At 37.4% G+C, this 23,637-nt stretch overlaps 2 protein-coding genes across 2 annotated transcripts; both read right to left on the reverse strand.

Moving 5' to 3' along the window:
• Nucleotides 1-18,841: 18,841 nt before the first annotated feature.
• Nucleotides 18,842-20,846, reverse strand: LOC145067213 (uncharacterized). Its single transcript, XM_079014405.1, has 5 exons — nt 20,560-20,846; nt 20,250-20,396; nt 19,892-20,102; nt 19,701-19,783; nt 18,842-19,583 (listed from the first exon to the last, which is right to left on the reverse strand). Exons 1-5 carry the CDS (start codon nt 20,844-20,846, stop codon nt 18,842-18,844), a joined length of 1,470 nt encoding a protein of 489 aa, XP_078870531.1.
• Nucleotides 20,847-21,277: 431 nt separating this feature from the next.
• LOC145067214 (uncharacterized) lies at nt 21,278-22,969 on the reverse strand. Its single transcript, XM_079014406.1, has one exon. The coding sequence runs from the start codon at nt 22,967-22,969 to the stop codon at nt 21,278-21,280; it is 1,692 nt and encodes a 563-aa protein (XP_078870532.1).
• Between the last annotated feature and the right edge of the window lie 668 nt (nt 22,970-23,637).

A 23,637-nucleotide genomic window follows, 5' to 3' on the forward strand; every position in this document is an offset into this window, starting at 1 on the left:
TCTAAATCAGGTTTTGGTCAAAAGTGGTTGTAGTTAAAAAGATAAATGGTTTAACATTTTATCAACTTCAGATTTTTATATCATGGGTATTAAGCAAGGATTCGTTTAAATCATGGGAGCGTCTTTTAGAAAATCCCTCTAACATTGTGTGTGTGTGTGTGTATGCTTGTATGTTTAACTGTTTATGTGTATCTGTTTGCAACTACAGGTTTGTAACATAACTTGATCCGGACGTAGTAGTGGTGGCGAAATCAAAAGCTGTAGCAGGGGATATCAGATGTAGACACCTGCATCGGTACCGATTTTTCTTTATTTACTTAAATTGATCCTCATTCGTGATGTTATAGTCTTATTCATTGTGCATCATCTTCTTTTCCATCAATACAAATTGATGATTTGTTTTTATGAACCAGACTGAACAAAGACGGAGGCTACATCATCTTCTTTTCCACAGGTACACATTTTTGTTTGTTTACTTATATATGATTTATCCATCATCTATAATCCTCATAATAATTTTTAAACCATCTTAGGTTACTAGAACTTAGGTAACCACATTAGAAATCAATAATTTCACATGTTATGGTTCTTTTCGATTTTGCCCTTCCTCTTATGTACAAACCTAGGGTTCTGTTTTGTCGGATACCGGGTGGTGGGTTGGTAAGTTTTTATCATGGGTTTGGTATGATAAATATTTTTTTTATATTAATAATTGATTCATAGTCTGCATCCTCTTATTCTCTTCAGTAAAATAATTACTTTCCTTTGATCTCTCAGATTCCAAAATATAAGTTGGATTATACAAAAATGATCTAACATACGACAACAACATTCCAACTCCATCTATTTTGAGATTTTCATTGACCCACACACTTTGGGTACAGTTCTCAACTTTCCCCTCTCAGTAGACACATTTATCTGTGATGAATCTGTGGAATTTGTGTGACTAATGACTCTTTTGAAGCCCAAATTTGTGTGGAGGATGCAGAAAGTATGATGATTTGGGGTAAAAAAACAGCATTTTAGTGGACAAAGACATCATTTCCCTGCTTAGTCTATTAAGACATTATGTATTTATGGAACTCCCCTCGATCTCTTGTGAATGAAAAAAGGTAATTGCCCTCATACTCATTGTTAATAATAACCCTAGATAAGTGTGTCTACTGAGAGGGGAAAGTTGAGAACTGTACCTAAAGTGTGTGGGTCAACGAAATAGTAATGTACCTTGCATTTTTATTATGATTTTTTTTACCAAAAACCAAATAACATTGTCATTTAGTACATTTTCCATATTTAAATGGTAAATGCAGTAAATAGCAATGTACTTTGCATTTACACATTTTTTTCCTGTGTTTTGTAATTTCTTTTGATTTTTTTTCCAAAAAACTAACTACATTGCCATTAGGTGTATTTTCCATTTTTAAGAGTAAAATGTCCCAAATAGCAATGTACTTTGCTTTAACCAAAATACACTGCTACTAGGTTCATTTTCCATTTTCTGGTTATTAATGCATTAAATATCATTGTACTTTCAATTTACAACTTTTTTTTTCTTTTTAAATTTTTTTTATTCTTTTTCCAGAAAAAACACTAACTAGCAGTTTACTTTTGGTTTTTGTTTTCAACAATTTTTTTTATTTTTTTGACCAAAAACGAAAACACTTTGTTATTTGTTGCATTCCATCAGTTGTATATTTGTTGGTCAATCATGACGCCTATTTTTTTTACAGCTCTAGATGAAGGGAAAGGATGATAATATTATTCAGATTTTGGATTCGTTGGTCAATCATGATGCCTACTTTTGCATGCAGTTCTGTAATGAAAAATTATCAACCACTTCTACAACATCCACCACTATTGTACGCAACTATGTAATGAAAAACTATGTAACCACCATCTAATGAATGAATTTGATCCATGTCTTATTATACAATCTATACGTGAAACACTAAAATAATCAAAAAACAAACAACATACCCCTTAACTGTAAACCTTAAACATACGTGTACCATCTAACCCCCGCGTAGCGGGGGGCTTGCATCTAGTTATTATTATTATTATTATTATTATTATTATTATTATTGGGTATTTTCTTTAATGTTTTTTTTACTTTTCAATGTTTTTTATTCTAAGTGTGTTGATACTAATTGTAGTGAATAAGGTAATAAATTTGTAGAATTGTGAGGGTGAAATATAAACAAAACAAAAATTTACAACTTCAAACTAACCATTTTTTAATTTGAAAAGTTCATTAGCTTAAAAGGTAAATGGCAAAAAAGTCACTAACTATTTATTTTTTGTGATTTTGACACCAAATTTTTTTTTCTATTCCAATTAAGTCCCTGTGATTTTTAGTTGTTTCAATTCAGAACAGTTGACTGGTTTGTTTCAGGTCATCCAGATGCCACAATTAATGTGACATGGGGTGCTGACGTGACACTCTAGTTTGATACTATTTGGTTATGTGATACTAACTTGACATGATTGCGTAATTTACCCTATAATAAAAGATGTAAACCTTAAATATTACCTAATACAACAAAAATTCAAATGTTGATGTATGTATAGACTTCTACCCGGTATAACTAAAATTAAATGTAGATGTATTAGTCTTCTATTATGATTCTTGACACTTCTACTCATGCTCTTCTCCATGTTCACATATAAGGTTTAAACGAAAAATTGATTTGATTTTTTTGGTCGAAGATTTTGAATTTCTTTTCATCAGATAAGGTTAAAATGATGAAAAAAAATAATCATTCAAATCGAGTGTGTCTTGATAAGTTAAAAATAACTAACCCAACGATCTTATGTTATATTATGATTTGATATATAAAAACCAACTTAGTGATTTCATAGAGACCGGTGCTCTTTATGTTATTTCATAATTTCATATGATTGTTATCGGTTGAATTTCTTAAGAAACAATTAAGTGAATCTATAAAGTTACTCTAAAAACGATACATAATTTTTTATATACACAGCTTACTAATTATATTACGTTATCTTTATCATTGGATTCATAATAAACACCTTATAATTTTTTATGATATTCATTCTTTCCCTTACTCTTTTTTTTACCCGACTATTTTTGCATCAATTTCTATTGCATCAATCTTATAAGTTAGGGTGTCTATTTATTTTGCTTTATGTATGTGGTCTAAGTTTTGGTTCCACTTCAAATGGTTTAATTGCAAGAAATAGCTATGTAATTTGCCAAGAGTTTCAGGTTGTGTAAACCTACTTTCAAATTCTATGTAACAATTAATGAGACTCAATGAAAATCAATTTATGATTTTTAATCGAGCGTGTCACATGAACTATAGTTTCTTTTTGTTTGTCTTTGCATATGTTTATTTCATTTATGTTGCAAATTTGAGAAGATTGAAAACTTAGTGTCAAAATTAGAAAAGATTAAAAAACTTAGTGTCAAAATCATAAAATTGAAAACATAGTGACTTAAAAATGCCCAGTTGGTAGAATTGCAACAAATTGAAAATTTGGTGATTTAATTGAAAAAGAAAAAACTCGGTGTCAAAATCGTAAAAAAAATAATAAAATAAAAAATAAAATAAAGTGAAAAGTTAATATGTCATTTACTCTAACTTAAATGAATAAATACATAAGTAAATCTGAATGCATAATTGGAATTACAATGTGATAAAAAAAACGTCTTAATACATAAATTATTAGCTCTCTGTAATTAAATTTTGGACACATAAAAATTTATTCGAATGTTTTGATTGATTTCTATGCTTACAAATGTATAAAAAAGTTAATCCTCATATATTAGGTTTTTAATTAACCAAATTGCAAATTTGATCCATGTGGTTTGTAAAAAATTGGGACTTTGGTTCAAAAAGTTTTGAAGTTGCATCAGTAGTCCAAAATAAGAATTTTATTGCAATTTTAGTCCTTGGTAATTGTGAAAGTACTATTTTTCCCTTATCAATTTCTTTTTCTATTTCTTCTACTTACTTAATTATTTTTAGAATTAAAAAAAAAAACAAAAATAAATTAAACCTTCCACCTAACAACCCAGCCAACCTTCATCTTCTAATATACACACTTCTCTTTCTTCCATATCCCATCGGACACCACTAGACCATCAGAAATCACCACCATTCTCATTGGAAACCTACACCAAATCACCGTCACCTTCTGGGTTCGTCTTCTCCATCGGAAATCACCACCATTGTTGACAGAAACCATCACTAACTTCACTATTCTCGTTGTTATTTAGTCACCACATGTAACATCCAAAAAATTTCATGAAAAATTTAAACTTATTAAACCAAACCACAAATCGTCATTGTTTACAATATGGTTTTCAAAATATGTTTAATATCAGAGTTTTCCCAAAATCATAAATCAAAGCACAAGGAGGTGTAAGATCACGCCTTCGTCTTTCCGCGATCAACTGAGGTACCTCAAACATAACACAAACTGTAAGCCCAAAGCTTAGTGAGTTCCCCCAAAGTACCAACATAACACATAATTATAACAATAACAATATAAAACATACATACAGAGCCTTCAGCCTGACTAGAACACTCCACCGGCCTATAATCTATCTGGTACACTCACATAACCTACAACATGACTGGTATGCCACACCCGACCTTCTGCCTATCTAGACCGTTCTTGTAACATCTCATTTTTCAAGTAGCTTCAAATTCCTCCCCCAGATTAATTTTTGTCATCTTTGGCCCTTGGTTGGAAGGAAGTGGCAAGAAAGGACCATGCATGCAAAGGTGGCAGCTGGGTGTATATGCCCAGCGTAAGCTGGGGTATGCCCAACGTAGGAGGTTAAATGGTCGCAGGTGTTGGAAGACGTACGACCATCGCACGCTTAGCGGCACAAAACCCTAATTTTAGGGTCAAGCACTATATAAAGAACATGAGGACTGGAACCCTAGCCCCTTATCAGCCTCCCCAACCTCAGAAAAACCCTAGAACGTCTCATCCCTTCATTCTTGTGTGATTTTAACCTTGAGAAGCCCATTTTGGTGATTTTTAAGCTTGGAAGAGGAAAGAAGAAATTGGCAAGGAAGAACTTAGGAAGTTGGAGCTCATAGATCTAGAATAGCATCATCATTTGAGGCTCTTTGTAGGTATAAATTTCATAACTTTCCTCAAGAATGCTTAGATCTAGTGTGGTTTGATTTTGAAGTCATTTTGGTCCCAAGTATAGAACTTTTTGGTTCAAATCCGATTTCTGGACTTAAAGTTGCCACTCTTAGTTCAAAATGAGTCCCTAAGGCAGAAAGTTGCCATCTTAAATGTCTTATGGGATTCATTCATGAGTTAAGATCATTTCTATAAGAATGGAATGCTATTTTGGAGTTTGGGCTTATTAGGGTCATGCAAAGTCACCAAGTCAGTGACTTTATGTATTAAAACGTTGAAAAGGGCTTGGATCTGTGATGGTAGCTTCTGGTTTGGGGCATTAAGCACTTAATGGGACAGTGACTTAACAGGGGAGTACGTTGAGCGTAAATGCAGGTAGGCCCAGCGTACTCACCATTTAGCTAGTACGCCCAACGTACGTAGGAGTATGCCTAGCGTACTCACATATATGGGCCTTGGGAGTTTTGGGCCTTGGATTGGGCCATGTAAGGGATTTTGGTCCTTTAGGCCTTGGAGGGCCATCAGAAGTCAATTAATGTGGGCCAAGAAGATGTTTGGGCTCAAGTTAAGGCCCATTAGAGGGATTGGGCCAAATTTAGCAAATTAGGCCATTAGTGGGCCACTAGTGGGCTTGGAAAACCTACCTAGTGTGGGGTTTTGGTTTTGTTATTGGGCCTTGTCCCAAGTTAGAGAAAAGACAAAATGGACAATATGGACCCCTTATTCAAGATTGATAGCCCATATGTTGACTCAGTATTCGTTATGTTGGATAGTTCGGGATTTTCGGTGAGACAGCACTTCGGGAGTCGATACTCCAGTTCAGACCGGCATTACGAGGTGATTTATCCTCACTATATCAACAGGGTCTAAGGCACCTAGGTCGACCATTTATCGGATTTGTATCCGGGTATTTGCTTGATATATTTATTTTGATTTGCTAGATTTGCATCCTGGTAGTTAGGGTGATATTACGTTAGTGACCTAGTTTACGTCGGTATCCTAGTATATAGGATTATGCTATGTTATTGACTTGGGTTAGATCGGTATCTATTCCTGGTATATAGGATGATGCTATGTTAGTGACCGGTTATGTTAGTATCCTGGTTATAGGATGGTTGTTGTGTTGGTGATCTGTTAGATCAATATGATTATCTGTTATATACATGCTAGTGTATGATATTATGTGTAAATGATTGTTTGATTGGTATGGGGGTTGGGTTGAGGCGGGTCCTGCTTCGTGCTGTAGGCCAACATACCTAGGGCGTACCGGATAGACTGCGGGCCTAGCAGGGCACATGGTCAGGCCGAAATCCCAACGAGCGGTCCAGATAGGCTGAAGGCCCGAGAGGGCGGTCCAGACATCCGAGGCTCAAAAAGTGGGCCAGATAGACTAAAGGCCCAGTGCGGGTGGTCCAGTCATACTGTAGACTTAGAGAGTGGACCAGGTGGACTGAATGCCCAGTGCGGGTGGACCAGTCACACTGTAGACTTGAGATGCATGGTTGTTATGTGTTTGTTATATGATATGTTTATGGTTATATGAGGTTAGTATTTGGGGGTAACTCACTAAGCCTTCACGCTTACAGTTGTTGATTTTGTTTCAGGTACTTCTTATGATCGCGGGAAGGCGAAGGCGTGACCGTACATTTCCTCATATTTTGACTTGGATTTCTGGGATAATCTGATATAAACTATTTTGGGAACCTTTTTGTAATAACTTTTATTATTTGAAGTGTTTTTAAAATTTTAAATTTGGCATGAATTTTATGGATGTTACATTTCTCCAGGCATCTGGCCTAACTGGTACGCCCCACTGGCCTTCAGTCTATCTGGGACGCCCTGGGTCTGTTGGCCTTCAGCATAATGTAGGACCGCCTCAACCCAACCATACATACACCGTATCAACACACACATAACAGACAAGCATACAAATAACCAGCCAATAACAAACAGACAGATCTTATAGATCACTAAGCATAGCATTATCCTATTTACCAGTGTATAGATCTAACAGATCACTACAGTGCACAATCATACGATAAACCAAAATAACAATCCAAAGGGTTGGTCTTGGTGCCTTCAACCCGTAAGTACGGTGAAGAAAACTCACCTCGCAGATTGAACAAAACTGATGAGGTCCGACTCCGACTCTCATCTCTCTAACCGATACCTATTTCCACCAAGTGCTCAATTCCATCAAAATCTCAAAATACCCTCAAGGTCCAACTTGGTCAAATTCAAAGATCAAGGTCAAAAGTCCACGTTGACCCAACACGCTGTGTTCCCCTTGGCCATGCCATGTTCTGCCAGCATCCAAACATTCAGGAAAACCTCAGCCAACACGCCGTATTGACTTGAAAACACGCCTTGGACGCCTGAGTTCCAACATCTTAATACATCCAACTGCCTCTTCGACTCCAAGATCTCCAAAGCTCAGATCTATACCAACATGTTAATAAGAAGGATAAAGTTTCCAACTTTATCCATTGGGACTACTAAAAAGGTCCAAAACCCAAACCCTAAAACTTGATAATGCAAGAGCTTAACCAAAACTCACTTAATCCTTAAAGTCTGAAAGTCCATCCTTTCCAAAAGTGATTCTAACACCTGAACCATCCTAAAGGTTGGTGCTTTTTAGACATACATGTCCAATGCATGTCCTGAACCCATATTAGGTCAAAATGAGGATTTATGACCTAATCTCTATGCATGGCATAAAAACTTGATTATAGACCAGATCCAAGACACAACTAGGTCACCTTGACCTGGAGATTCATAAAGTTGCAAACTTTATGAGATCTAACCGCTTCAACATTCAAGAACAATAAGAAAAAGGGACAAAACCCAAGATCTAACAAATTTGAATGATAAAAATCGAGTCTTGGATACTTACAAAGGTCCAAAAGAGTGCCAAACTGAAGAATAGGGGCTTGCTTGCTAGATCTTTGCTTCCTCCCTCCACCTTCTTCCTTCTTTAGCTTCAAAAACACCAAACTAGCTAAAAAGTAAGAGGGAAAGATGATTAAGGTTTCTTTCAGGGCTTGAGGGAATAATGGGCGCTAAGGGTGAACAAACCCTAGCCTCCTCATTCCTCTAAATAGGGAGCAAAAACCCAAAAGATTAAGGTTTCATTCCAGGCATCAACACGTCGTGTTCCAAGAGGCAACACACTGTGTTTCCCATAATGAAACCCGCGATTCTTCTTATCTGGACACACAATGTTGGTGCCTCCAACACGCCATGGCCAATCCTGAAAAGGTGATTTATACCCAAAGTTGCTCCTCAAATTTCTGGGTGTTACAACTCTCCCCCACTTAAATTAGATTTCATCCTCGAAATCATTCCTTACTATTTCCTTTACCGAACTAAACGATCCAGATTGGACTCCCTGAATCCCAAAAATGATTGGGGAAGTCACCCCCTCTGATGGCTGCCCACCCTTACTGATGTTGAATCCAAAATAGAAGATATCACGAGTCCTAACGAAGAATGAATCTCAACTTTTCCCTAAGCCAACAAGTATCCAACCGTTATACCTGAAATTGAAAACCCTGAACAATGTCGGACTCCAAGATAGACAGAACCAATCAAAATTGCTCCCTCAAAGACTCAACTTCAGAACCCAAACCGAACAAACTATCAGGCCTAAACGAATTTACAGATACCCAAAAACATATACCCCTGACCACCTACCAGATCCCTGATAAAATTTGACCCTAACATACAGTGACCTTCCATTAATCGAACCCATTCTAAGCAGAACTCACATACTGACGACGGACGAATCCTTGCTCTTGCTGACGTTTACTGATAAAGGACAACCATCACTACTCAGCTCCAAAACCAGGAATCCAATACCTTATCTGAAAAGAATCCAACACATAAATTGCGAATTTTCCATTAATCCCAATTCCATAAGATGCACCAAAGGCCTTTAATTAACCCGTGACTCCCTGACACGCCATTCCAACCACTACTCCTATGAGCAAAGATGAGAATTCGATGAATTCCATATTTACCTCCAATCCTTAACAATTCAGGTGTACCCTCATCAAGCAAAACACTCGATACATTAACAAAGAACTTTTGATTGGAGGCTTCATGATCGGTTCCCAACCTTGATAATACCCCCCCCCCCCATAACAACTTGCGAGCAAACAGAGTTATAATGCAAACATTCCAAGAGATTTTCTGATATACGGCCGATACTCCCGACAACCTTTAATTGTTCCCTTTATCTAAACCAGTTGATTATGTGTGTATCGACTTCAATCAATGCACCAATACCGAAAGTACCATAGTCAGATGAAATCAACAATCATGATTGTTGGACCTGCAGCCTATGTCTGGAATGCTCCCCTTATTACGCCGATCTTGTCGACGTTACTTATTTCGTCTGGCACTCGCAACCCACAATACGGGCCAAAAGACTCTCAACCTCTTTCCACTGTCTTGTAGGGACCTAAACAACGTCCCTCTCAACACTAACCGCACAACAAGGCCAAGACTATACCATGCCCAATCCCTTTCACAAAACTAGCTACTACCAATGCAGAGCCCGACAAAATCATGGTTGCCCACAACCCAAGAACAGGATAATGGTTGCACCCTTGATCCAATTCAAAAGCTATCACCCAAAAGAACCATGTTAATAATTCGATCCAAACCCCAATGCTATCTTGTCCAGCCCACATACACATAATGAATTACCACAATGCACATCCGTAGGGAACTCATAACCTCATCCAAAAGGGCAGAAATACCAAAGTTCTATCGAACGATGAACCTCAATCATTAACAGAAGATATCCTCATGATCGATTGAAACAAGATTCCATACTTGATTGAGACTGAACAGGTTCCACCAATACGCAACCAACTCGAGAAGACTTCTGAAGTGATCCTGAGTGCCACCCAACCCAAGCCTGCTATGAACCAAAATTCCACACCGCCATTGAGGGTAAGCATACCCAGAGACCATAGGAACATAAAACATACTAAATTTTATGATAAGTTGACACATCCATAGAACTTCAACTGCCACACTTAAAACCTTCATAGAACCTTTCATGAATGACAAAAGATGTGACCATTAATCATAAAATGGTTGTTGATTTAAATACTAGAGATAGAGTTGGGGAAGCTGCAATGGTCCTCGATTTAATGGTGGCAATGGAGAAAATCATAGAATAATGATTTAAGGTTGTGTATTTATAGGCATCCGACAGGGTTTACCTGGGCATACTAAAGCTTGCGTTTCCGTAAGATGAACTTGACGAATTAGGGTTAGGGTTTGTGACGGGGGCATGGACGAAAGTTGGGAGAGAAGGATCTGATAGTGATGAGGAAGATGGTCATGATGTATGACCATGTGATTCATCAAGTGTTCTTCAAAGATGATGAAACCCAACAAAAACAACTCAATAGTTCATGAATTTATGTTATAGTTTCAACTTTTCTTTCCTTAAATTCACATGAATATTTTTTTTTGAATCTTGGTAATAGTAGAACGCTGACCATGGTTGTCTAATACAAGGAGAGGATATTTTTCACATAGTAGAACTTACACACACTATCACTCAAACACACACACACATATAGTGAGTGAAAGAGAGAGAGAGGACCATTTTTATTTTGAGTTAATTAAAAGCATTAAAATAATTATATAAAATGAAAAAATGTGAGGGGTATAATTGTCTTTTGAAGTTAATAGGGGACCAAAACCACTAAAAATATTCAAAATTAGACCACTCGTACACAAAAAATCATAGTTTTTTAACAAACAAAGACCATTTTTGCAATTTTTTCTTCTAAATATAAATAAATAAACTGTAAAAAGAAGATTGAATAATAAAAATTATAAATAACAACACTTGATGTGGTGTAAGTTAAATCCTCACAAAAAATAATAAAAACAATATTTTTTCTATAACGATGAATAAACAAATGCTAAGCACTCTAAAGATTGATATCTAAACATACACATGCTTGTATTACTATCTATACACGAATAAAAGGATCATGAGTATGGGGAACTATATCATTCAAATAACCATTTCTAGTGAAAGATACTTTTAGTTGGTGGAAAATACTTTTTCCTTTCTAAAAAGTATGTCTATTTTTTCATGTTTTTTTGTCTTCTAATATTAATTTAATACAACTATAACCTTAAAAATATAGAACACCAAGAATCCATTAGGAACTATGTAATTTTGGAGTAAATTACAGACATAGTGCTTGTGGTTTGTTTAAATTCATAGGTTTAGTCAAATCTTTGAGAATTTGATAGGACTAATCCCCATGGTTTAAAGAAATTGCACCAATGTCCCAACGGTTATGAGAAATTACACCGTTGATCCCTCCATCCGTATTAAAAGACTACTTTACCCTTTCTAATTTCTTTTTTCTTTTTCTTACTTCTTTTTATATTGAATAAATATAAAAGGATAAATTACATCAATCGTCCATCGTGTATGTGCCAAAACGTACGTTTAGTCCCTATTCTTAAACATTAATTTGGATCGTCCCTCGTGTGCTTAAAACTTGCATTCTTCGTCCCTGATATGCGTTTTTGTTGCAAATGTAGTCCATGCCAGATCTAAAATAATCATAATGCCATCTGTATATTTCTTTTCTAATTAATTTAATGTTATTATTATTATTATTATTATTATTATTATTATTATTATTATTATTTTAAATTAGAAAAAAGAATTATGGCCCCACATACCCCGTCTTTTTAAAACTTTTATTATAGTATTTATTTCTCTCTCTCTCTCTCTCTCTCTCTCTAGATACCATCAACGGAAATATTCACCACCACTATTGTATATATGTCGTATATCTGAACTACCACTGAAATCTCCATCTCCGGTGTGCTGTCGTCAACTACCACCATCTCACATCTTCGTCTAAAACCCTAAAAAACACTTGAATCTTCGTCTCCACCACCATCAAAAGCTTCATTTTTCACAAACGCTTCACCTTCTTTGGAATTGTTACGTTGTTTTGATTTCCACCTTGCCGGAGAAAGTGACCTCTTCCTCATATCTATACCATCGTTGTCTCTGTCACCATCGCCTTCATCTTCGTGATTGTTTCTTTCCCTGAAAACCTTCTTCGTCTCAGATCTATACCATATCATATCTACACATTCCACGCCACTAACTATTCGCTTGAAAACCTTCATCATCGTCACCATCTGTTCGTTGGAGCTTGCAGATCTCGAAGTGATTGTTCGATGGACTCGCAAATCGGGAGACTAAGGTGGTAGTTCGTCAAAGCTCATAGATTTGGAGGATGATATGCATAATTTTTGTCACAAAGGTGAGTTGCTTCGAACCTTCATCGTCTCAGGGTTGGAACATCACCAACTTCACCATCTCTAGGTCCGATATGAGGGTTGTTAACACCACCGCCTAGGGTTTCGAACACCACCTAGGGATTCAGTATTGGTTTGGTTTGGTTAAGTGGCGGTAGATGGTTCTTTCTAGTGGTAGTCGATTGGCGGTTGTTCACTAGGTGTAAGCGATGATAGGTGGATGGTGGTTGTTGAGGCCAACAAAATTAATAACCCTAAATCTTTTACACTTACATAGTGTATAGTGGTAAAGGGGCCGAATCCACGGAGATTGTTTCAATTTTATAACTCTATGAAAATCTCTTTGTAAAAGTACTTGTAAAATGACAATAAAAGTAAAAATGGGTGGTTTTGTTCTTTTGAAATACTTAAAATAAACTAGAATTAAACTAATATTTAAATCGAAATTTTCAACAAAAACAAGGGTTTGATGTAAAATCAATAAGAGAAAGATTGTTGACTTAAGTTTCCTCACTTTAACATTTGATGAACATATCATTAGAATCCAATGGTGCAATACTTGTTTTAAATCTTTAATTTGGCTATATTAACCCAAGAAGCTTGAGATTACCTATACTTTTCTTAGTTTTTAAAATGGTTAAAAAAGCTCATAACAATTTCCTTAGTCAAAGTCACAGTTTCCATTAAGCATGTAATTAGTGAAAGTCAACTAGCATTAAGAACCAAAAGTCACCAAATCCAAGAGGAGTCAAATGCTTTCACGTCAATGTTGGAGAAAGTGTTTTTATGATTATGTGAAGTAAACCCAACACAAAAATCATTTTTTGGTTGCTAATTTGAAGATCCTTTACTTAATCAAGAAATTAGCCAGCTAATCATCACAATCACATTTAAACTCATGAATAAAAACATACTAGTAGTAATAAGATGTTAAAACACAAGACATTCTCATAAAGATTCAAGAACAATTTCATGGAGTCTTTGTTAATACCGCTATCGTGCACGATTTAACAAATAAAATTAATAAATAAACTGTTTTATTGCACTAAAAGATAGTATAGGTAAGCAGGGTTAGATCCTCAGGGACACGTCCTAATGTTTACACCTCTTTGCGTAAAGTGTGATCTAATTCTTGATGAATGCAATAAACATAAAGGGGGGGGGGGTTGTTTCTGAAAATTAAACTAATAGAAATCAAAAATGACAAAAGAATAACCAAATTTAAAGTGGTGAAAATTCAAATAGAAGAAAGCAATTCCAGTTTCGCGGTGACTCCCCTAATCATATAATTAACCTTTAACACAATATTCGACTATGCACTTGTTTAAACTGGTACTAAGGTTCATTAACAAGCTCTAATGACCTTTATTACAAAAATCATTTAATAAAAATAAGCTCTTTGAATTAAATCTAACTTTTTACTAAATTAACCAAACAAGCTCTTGACTAATAAAGAAAAGTTGCATTAGACATAGTGTAATTCCCAGTAAAGTTCAATACCTCTCATAAGCTCGGAGGTGTAAAAACTTGTTTGATCATTTCATATTAGAGTTAACCCTAAACTCAGAATTAATCTAATACTTGTCACTTTTTACTAATTAATCTAGACAATTACGGGTCTAAACAATTAGATGACTAGAGTGATTCACAAACAATTTAAGTGGCCAACAGAAACTGAAATCAAAATTAAACATTCAATTTAACACATAACTGATCAAACTAAACAGTAATCATAGTCAAACATAGTGCCTAATGACTAATCATACGAAAAGGTTGTGTCTTGCGAAACTGAAATCTGAGTTTTTAGCCTGACATGGCTAAAAACGGATTACAAACAATGAAAATAGAACCTAAACGATAAATCTTACTAACCTATGAATTGGAATTGAATCGTCTCCTTCATATCTACGTTCTTCACTTGAAAACCTCTTAAAATAGCCTCTAAATCGCCATGAATCGCCAAATTAGGGTTAGTGGAAGGGTATCAGGCAATATTTATACATCTAGCTGTCAAAACGACGTACATGCGATCGCAAAGGCACAACCTGCGATCGCATGTATCACCCAAAAAAGTGTAACGGGGTTATTTAATGAAGTACGTTGCTATTTTGAGGCAATTTGACCAACCTGCGATCGCAAAGGCACAACCTGCGATCGCAGGTTCTCTTTTTTTCCCATCTGATGAATTTTATGACTCGTTGGAACCTCGATTGCAACCTGCGACCCAACCTGCGATCGCAAGGGCTATACCTGCGATCGCAAAGTCATAACTTGCGATCGCAAATGAGACTTTTTGGCTCTTTTTGTTCATCGTTCCCCTTCCAAGTAGTTCTCGATCATTTCCTGGCACCCTTCCTTGGTCTAGACTCCAATTAAGCTCGCAAGCATCCCCAAACGCATCCTGAACTTGCACAATCATCCATGTGCTCCAAATGGCCTTGAAAAATCATAACAAACGTGAGCAGTACGGGCATTTCAAAATAATCATAAAACACGAAATACATAAGAATAATCGGGAATTAGTTAACTTTTTATAATGAAATACGTAGGAAATTATGCTAAAAGATGCATATAAAATGCATCTAACAAACCTCCCCAAGCTTAGACCTTACTTGCCCTCAAGTAAGGAAATGATAACTTTAGAAATGGAATTAGGGCTAAGGCAATAACTACACAACCTAGACACACGCTAGCTAAAACTAAAAAACGAAAACCTAAATAAAAAGAACTACCAAAGCTAAACATAAAACATTCATGCAAAAATGAACAACGAACTAAGAAAAATATGCAAATGAGAAACAAATAACTAAATGAAACATTCCTTTTTTTTCTTTTCTTTTTACAATCAGACTTTACATCGATAATGGGCTCCAATCACTAACACCAAAGCAACCATCCTGCTATCTTTCATGTATCACAGACTCCCAAAGTAAGGAAGACCACAAAACGGTGTGACACAATAATCCAACTCTAGTTTTATTTAAACTTTGTACCTTAATTAGCTTTATGGGCGAAAATAACACAGTCTGGATCTCATGTCCTTAAGACTAGATGGCCAAGAATCAGAATCGACACATCCTTAAGAACCTGCACGACCAAATCAGCTTTCGCCAAAGCAGCAAGGGCCAATCCCCGTAGGAGCCTGAGCTCTATGCTTTCACTTTTTTCGAGAGCCACAAGTATCATATCACATAGTTCTTTATTCTCCAGATGTAACTATGGAACGGCTTCTAATTTGATTGAACTTGATTTATACTTTGTTTTGAGCTTGATTTCTTCAATCTCTTTTTTTTTTCTTTTTTTGGAACTTCTTGAAGTTTCTTCAATTGAGTGCTTGAAATTCTTTGATTTGGGTACTAGATATAACGTTGTACCCTTTCTTCATTTTGACTGTGTGGATCTGATACTTAAGCTCTCTGTTACCACGAGCGTAACGCGTGTCAACAAATAGGGCCATGTTCTGTGGGTTCAGAGTTGCCGATAAAGATTCTTTTAAAACATTAATAAGCAAATCATCCTAGAGCTGTTATTACCGCCTAAAAACATTTCAGTACGCTATTTTTTTTATTATCTAAGGTTAGGGTCTCGAATCACGGTGTCTTGGGTCCCCTGGTTATGACAGTTGATTCTACACTTCCAATAACAATCAAGTCGCTTTGGATTTTTTTTTTCATTTTCAATTCTAAATATCCCACTTCATGGAGCTATCGTATGCAAAGAGTGTCATCATCTCGTAAAAAAAAATTTAACGCAAAGGCAAAATGCAACAAAATGAAAATATTTTAGAAAAACTAGAAAGAAATAAAATGACAAATAAAAGAAAACATAAATGAAAAATCTTTTTGGATTTTTTTAAAACAAAATAAAAACTTTTTACAAAAAGATAGGAAGTCCCCTCCCCGAGCTTAAAATTAAGCATTGTCCTCAATGCTTAGGGAGGAGTGGAAGACGACTACTCGGACGGGGAGCATAGCGACGGAAGAACTCGTCGCGGAAATCGTCGTGCAGACCTAAGAGCTCATCACGATAGTCGGTGACCTGAGTGCTATATTGCTGATAGTCGAGGCAAAGACCAGTCATCGTCTGCTGAAGGGAAGCAATATCCTAATGGAGGTCAAGATAATGCTGGTAGGTGAAGGGAGAGTTGGGGTGAGGGTGGGCTGGGGGTTGATCCTGAAAGTCCGTCTGCATAGGATCAGGTGGGCTAAAGGATATGTGTGTGGTGTCTGTGTAGTCTGGGTGCTGAGTGGATGAAGATGGTCGATCAGACTGTGGGCGCTGAGCCTGCTGTGCCCTACGTGGGCGAGGAGGTGGTGGGATGTTCGAAGGGAGCATACACACAGTCTCGCTGACAGGCTCAGCGAGAGTGATGACATCAGGTCTAGTGACCTTGAAATACGTGGAGCGACCCTGCATCCAAACACACCCACTTGGGGCAGTACGAAGCATGTGCATAGCTCAAAAGTTCTGCAGGGTCAGACGAAAAGAATCACCTGTAAAAAAGGTTTACTCCGGAGGAGATTGCGGCACGAGGGAGCGGGCAATGACATAAATCAAACCACCACATCGAATTGCACTGCCAGTGAGAAGAGCTATAACTCTATGGAACCGCCTAATGATAATATCACCAAAATGTGGACAGTGTGACCTAGTGATCATGCATCACAAAAGAAAAAGCTCGGCTTTGCTGGTTTTCGTAGTCTCAATCTGTGCATAAATGATATTGCATATAATTTTCAATGCAATTTTGAGAACAGGGTGCACGATGCTAGTCTGTACGGATGAGGCAGAATCATAAGATTCCAAACCGGTGATGGTGTACCAAAACTTGCGTACGTCAAAAGCGGGGGTGGGTTGGGATAAACTAGTGATGGGGGTATGGAAGATAGTACATAACTGGTCTACGTGAAGAGTGTGAGGGGTGCTAAAAATGCAAAAGGTTATGTTTCCCTCATGATTTATCTCACTAAGCATGGCTAAAAACTCTCGGGTCAATAGGGGACAAGTGCCAAAATCTGTAGATAATAGGCGCTCCCAGCCAATAATGGCAAAAAGAGTGCGAACACCATCATAAATATAGAGTTCCTGCATTAAGGTGCGGCTAGGGGCCCAGACCTGTGGCAAAATCCCGCAGCAGAGAAGTCGCTGGTAATAGTCGAGTGCGGTCTGGTACAGTGACATTGTCCACCTAGACAGTGTATGATGGGTCTGAGGTGTCAACATGTCTGCGTGAACGGGAAGGTCTTGGGGGCATTTTGTCAGGTCACAAAAAATGGTACAAGGCAGGCACAATTTCCAGGTAAAAATCTAAATCAAGCAAAAGTAATTATGTCTAACTACTCCCAAGCGGATACACAAGCCGGCACAAATATATGACAAAAACAAAAATTTCAGTTTCAGAACGAAAATACCTGACTGTGCGCTGAGCAGCAATATATTTCTCGCCCGGATTTTTATTTTTGATTTTTGAAATTCCGTTCGGATGGATCTCTTCTAAATTGTGTCGGGAACAAACATATCTACTTTTCGTGGCCTACGGGTAAGTAACGGAGTGTAGATCTGAAAAAGAAACTCGCAAAAATTCAAATGAAAAAATGAATAAAATGGAATTTTTGGAGAATTTTAACCGTTAAATCATGATTTCGTTACCGTAAAGATGTTGTAGAAGTAAAATAGAGGAGATTGATATCTTTTTTTCTTGATTTGGACAAAAAAACGAGCGATTTGGGTGTTTGTTGGTGATAGAACTCGAAAATTAGAGGATTTCATAGAGTGTTTTTGAAATGTGGTGGTTACAAATGAAGGTTGCGATCGCAATTTATAGGGAAAACACAACCTGCGACCGCAAGGAGTGAACCTGCGATCGTAGGTTTGACTTTTTTTTTACCGTTAGGCACGTTTTCCAATGCAAGGTAACGGATAGAATTAAAAAACGGATACTTGTGATCGCAAGGGGAAAACCTGCGATCGCAGGTTTGCTGATTATCTCAAAATTTTGATCTTAAAAGGGTCGAGGGTAAAATCGTCATAAATTTTGTTACATGTGATCGCATGGGCTATACCTGCGATCGCAAGTTTGTTTTTTTGTGAAAAATGACCCAATAAATCCTCGACTTCGTGCTGCGACCTTAATCCGTATAACCTGCGATCGCAAAGACTGGACTCGCTGTCGTAGGTTCCACCAAAACCTTATTTTTCAACTTTTTACAAAATCTCTCTGTTCCTTTTTATTTTAAAAACACGATTCAATTAAAAAGAAACGACCTAAGTAGCTAAAAACACACAAAAATTAAGAAGTTTCAAAAACGAAAACCAAAACAAACGTCCGGGTTGCCTCCAGGTAAGCTGCCCATTTTTATTGTCGTTGGCTCGACATTGTTACTTGGTTTCCTCAATTGCGATAAGTCGGGACCTCGACTACCTCCACTTCTTCATTTGTAACATGAAACCCTTCGTAAAATGGTTTGAGACGGTGACCATTTACCTTAAAAATCTTTCCTGATTGTTCACTCTTAATTTCTATAGCACCATGATCAAAAACGTTACTAACAATAAAAGGTCCCACCCAACAAGAACTCAATTTACCGGAAATAAGTTTGAAACGAGAGTGATATAAGAGTACCTTTTGACTGGTAGTGAATACCTTTCGCGAGATCATCTTATCGTGAAACGCTTTCGTCTTCTCCTTATAGATTGCCTCGTTCTCGTAAGCATCGTTCCTGATTTCTTCTAACTCTTGAATATCCAATCTTCTTTTCTTCCCAGCTTCATCCATGCTCATATTCAACTTTTTGACAGCCCAATATGCTCGATGATCCAATTCAACCGGTAATCGACAAGGTTTGCCAAAAACAATTCTATACGGTGACATACCAATAGAAGTTTTGTATGCTGTCCGATGAGCCCATAACGAAACATCCAATCGATTGCTCCAACCTTTCTTGACCGAATTGATGGTTTTCTCTATAATGCCCTTGATTTGTATGTTTGAAGCTTCAACCTGCCCATTGGTTTGCGGGTGATATGTTGTGGATACCCGATGTGTGACGCCATATTTCTTGAGGACTGCCTCGAGGGTATGGTTGCAGAAATGCGTGCCCCGATCATTAATAATAGCCTTTGGTGTCCCAAACCTAGCGAATGTATTTGTCTTGACAAAATCAACCACAACCTTGGCATCGTCTGTTCATGTAGATTTTGCCTCGACCCATTTGGATACATAATCCACAATAAGTAAGATGTATACAAACCCAAAAGAAGGCGGAAACAGACCCATGAAATCTATACCCCAAACGTCAAAAATTTCACATACCAAAATCGGAGTAAGTGACATCTGATTACGAGATGTCAAAGACCCAGTCATTTGACATCTTTCACAGGTTTTGCAAAATAGAAAAGAGTCACAAAAAATATAAGGCCAATAAAGACCGCTGTCCAAGACCTTGCGTGCGGTACGTGGTGGACCATAATGCCCTCCATAAGCTTCTGAATGGCAGAAATTCAGGATTGACTTGACTTCATCTTGAGGTACACATCTTCTAATCACCTTATCAGCATAGTGTTTCCATAGATACGGTTCGTCCCAAACATATCTTTTCGCCTCCTTCTTTATTTTATCTTGCTGGGCCCGAGTGAGATCTGGAGGGAGTTCTCTAGAGATCAAGTAGTTCACAATATCAGCAAACCAAGGAGGGCTCTGAACAACGAATAGTAGCTCATCAGGAAATGTTTTGCGGATCGGTGTCGGGTCTTCAGGTGGGTTGAGTCGGCTAAAATGATCATCTTCCAAATTTTCTCACCCACTTTTGTCCCTGATCTCTATATCAAATTCATGTAGCAGCAAAATCCATCTAATCAACCTCGGCTTTGAGTCTTTTTTGGCAAGAAGGTACTGAATGGCTGCGTGATCAGAAAAGATTATGAGTTTTGTGCCCAACAAATACTGTCTGAATTTTTCCAATGCAAAAACAATTGACATCAACTCTTTTTCAGTGGTGGAGTAATTTTCTTGGGTGTTGTCCAAAGTCTTCGATGCATAATATATAACATGGGGAACCCGACCTTTTCTTTGTCCTAGAACAGCTCCAACAGCATTGTTACTGGCCTCACATGATGGGGGCAGAAGTAAGAAGATTTTTCAGCACATCAAAAGCTTTCTTGCAATCTTCATTGAAGTCAAATTTAGCATCTTTTTGCAACAAATGGCACATGGGAACTGTTATCTTTGAAAAATCTTTTATAAACCTCCTGTAAAACCCTGCATGGCCAAGAAAGGAACGTACTTCCCGAACATTCTTCAGGTAGGGTAATCTCTTTATAACATCTATTTTTGCTTTATCGACTTCCAAACCTCTTTTTGAAACAATATGCCCAAGAATCAGACCTTGGTCAACCATAAAGTGACATTTTTCAAAATTTAAGACCAGGTCTGTTTCTATACATCCTTGTAAAAATTTTGTGAGGTTTTTTAAACAAATATCAAAGGAGTCTCCATAGACGTTAAATCATCCATGAAGACTTCTATGGTATATTCGACATACTCAGAAAATATACTAACCATACACCTTTGAAGGATAGCGGGTGCATTGCAAAGTCCAAATGGCATACGCCTATACGCGAATGTCCCGAAAGGGTAGGTGAAAGTCATTTTCTCCTAGTCTTCTGGAGCGACTAGAATCTGGTGGAAACCTGAAAATCCATCCAAGCAGCAGTAATGGGATTTTCCAGCAAGCCTCTCTAGCATCTGATCTATGAATGGGAGAGGAAAATGATCTTTCCGGGTGACTGTGTTTAATTTTCTATAGTCTATACACACGCGCCATCCGTTCTAAACCCGAATTGGAACCAGCTCTCCTTCTTTGTTCTCTTCCACTGTCAATCCAGCCTTCTTGGGAACAACTTGAACTGGGCTGACCCACTTGCTGTCAGAAATTGGGTATATCATCCCAACATCCAGTAACTTCATAACTTCTTTTTTATCCACCTCCATCATTGGTGGGTTTAATCTGCATTGGGCCTCTCGTGATGGCTTATAATCTTCTTCTATCAGAATTTTGTGCATATAGAGAGATAGGCTGAGTCCTGTAATGTCTGCAATAGTCCATCCAATTGCACTTTTGTACTCCTTCAGAATTCTGATCAGCTCTAACTCTTCTTTTTCTGACAACTTGTTGGATATGAGAACTGGTAATGTTTCTTTTTCCCGAAGATATGCATATTTCTGGTGTTCTGGAAGTGTCTTTAGCTCCAAGATGGGGGCTTTCACTACAGAAGGAAAAAGCTTGGAGTTAGAAATTGGTAATTTAAGTGTTTGGGTACCATATCTCAACTTTCTCTGTTGGTCCATATGAGCTGCCATCTCTTGAACTTCTCTATCAACCACATAGTTTTCTAATATAACCTGAGCTACATTAATAGACAAATATCTATGGAGCACTAATGCTAGTGACTCACGGTTAGCAATCTCAAAATATTCTGCAGATAACGGTTCAATTACATCAATGAAATTAAGGGCTGAAACATCATCTGGGTAATGCATGGCATCATAAATATTGAAGTTGATAACTTCACCATCAAATTCCATTGAAAGGGTACCATCATAAACATCTATTTTGGTTCTGGCAGTTTTTAAAAATGTTCTCCCCAAAAGAATGGAACCTAAGTTTGGTGAGTCGTCATCTCCTATATCCAAAACATAGAAATCAGCTGGGAATATGAGTTCATTCACTTGAACCAAAACGTCTTCCAGTACACCTTTCGGGTGCACCAGAGAACGATCAGCTAACTGAATGATTACTCTTGTTCTTTTTAAAGGCCATACCCCGATAGTTTTAAAAAGTGAATATGGTAAAACATTTATAGAAGCTCCTAAGTCCAACATAGCTCTTGGCACTGAAAGGTTCCCCAACTTGCAAGGAACAGTAAATACTTCTGGATCCTTACACATTGGGGGTAGCCTTTTTTGTAAAACAGCTGAAACATTCTCGCTTACTTTAACTGTTTCGTTTCCTTTTAATTTTCTTTTTGAAGTACATAACTCTTTTAAAAATTTATCATATCGAGGTAGTTGTTTAATAGCATCAAGGAGGGAAATATTTACCTCAACTTTTCTGAAGAAATCTATAATCTCTTTGTCTTCCTTTTCTTTTTTCGTGTTTTTCAGTCTTGAGGGAAAAGGAGGAGGGGTAATTTTCACTTCAGCTTCAGCAGGTCCATCTTTTTTCTGCACCTCTTCAGTTGCCTCGGATTCTTGCTCAACCACGATCTCTTCTTCCTCATCTTCTTGCTGAACTGGTCCTTTGTAGTTTTTACCACTTATAAGGGTGACAACACAAGCATTGTGCTTTGGGTTCTTTTCATTCTGAGATGGGAATTTTCCTTGTGTTTGTGCTTCTAATTTGCTCATGGAGTTCGCGAGTTGCGATACCTGCTGCTCCAGATTTTTGATGCTAGACTTTGTTTCATTCTGGAAAGCTTGGAAACTGGTTGCAAGACTTTTAACTATGTCTTCCAAGGACATGATGGAACTACTAGCTTGTGATTGTACAAGTGGTTGCTAAAAATTGCTATGGTGATGATTTTGCTGAAAAGGTTGCTGAAACACGGGTGGAGCTTGATATTGGTTTCTTTGCTTAAAGTTATGTTGAGGTCTTGGCTGGAAATTGCTATTTTGAGGCCCTCCCCAAGCTTGGTTGTTGCGATGCTGATCAAATGGTCTTTTCTGAAATCCTCCCATAGCTTGCACATATTCATTATCTTCTTGAAGTATTGGGCACATATAGGTTGGGTGCCTAGTTTTGCAGCAGATCCCGCAAGGTTTGACCTTTGGCTCTACACCTTTTTCTTTTGTCAACTAAAGGACAACTTTAGTCAATTTTGAAATCTGAGATTCCAGGTGGGCATTTCCCATCTCCTTGAATCCTCTTGGATGGTCTGGGTACCACTCTTCCTCAGTTGCTGAATGTTTTGACTCATTGGCCAGCTTCTCTATTAATGCCCTGATCTCTGTTGGTGTCATGTCTGAAAGTGACCCTCCACTGGATGCATTTATTAGTCGCCTCTCCATAGGTATCAATCCTTCGCAGAAACACTAATACAGCTGGTAATCACTAATTCCATGTTGTGGGCATCGGACTAACAGCTTCTTGAATCGCTCCCAATTAGTGTGGAGAGCTTCTCTTTTGCCTT

The sequence above is a fragment of the Lactuca serriola genome, chromosome 8, assembly GCF_051521515.1.
Source record: "Lactuca serriola cultivar US96UC23 chromosome 8, Lser_US96UC23_V15, whole genome shotgun sequence".
Taxonomy (NCBI): Eukaryota; Viridiplantae; Streptophyta; class Magnoliopsida; order Asterales; family Asteraceae; genus Lactuca; species Lactuca serriola.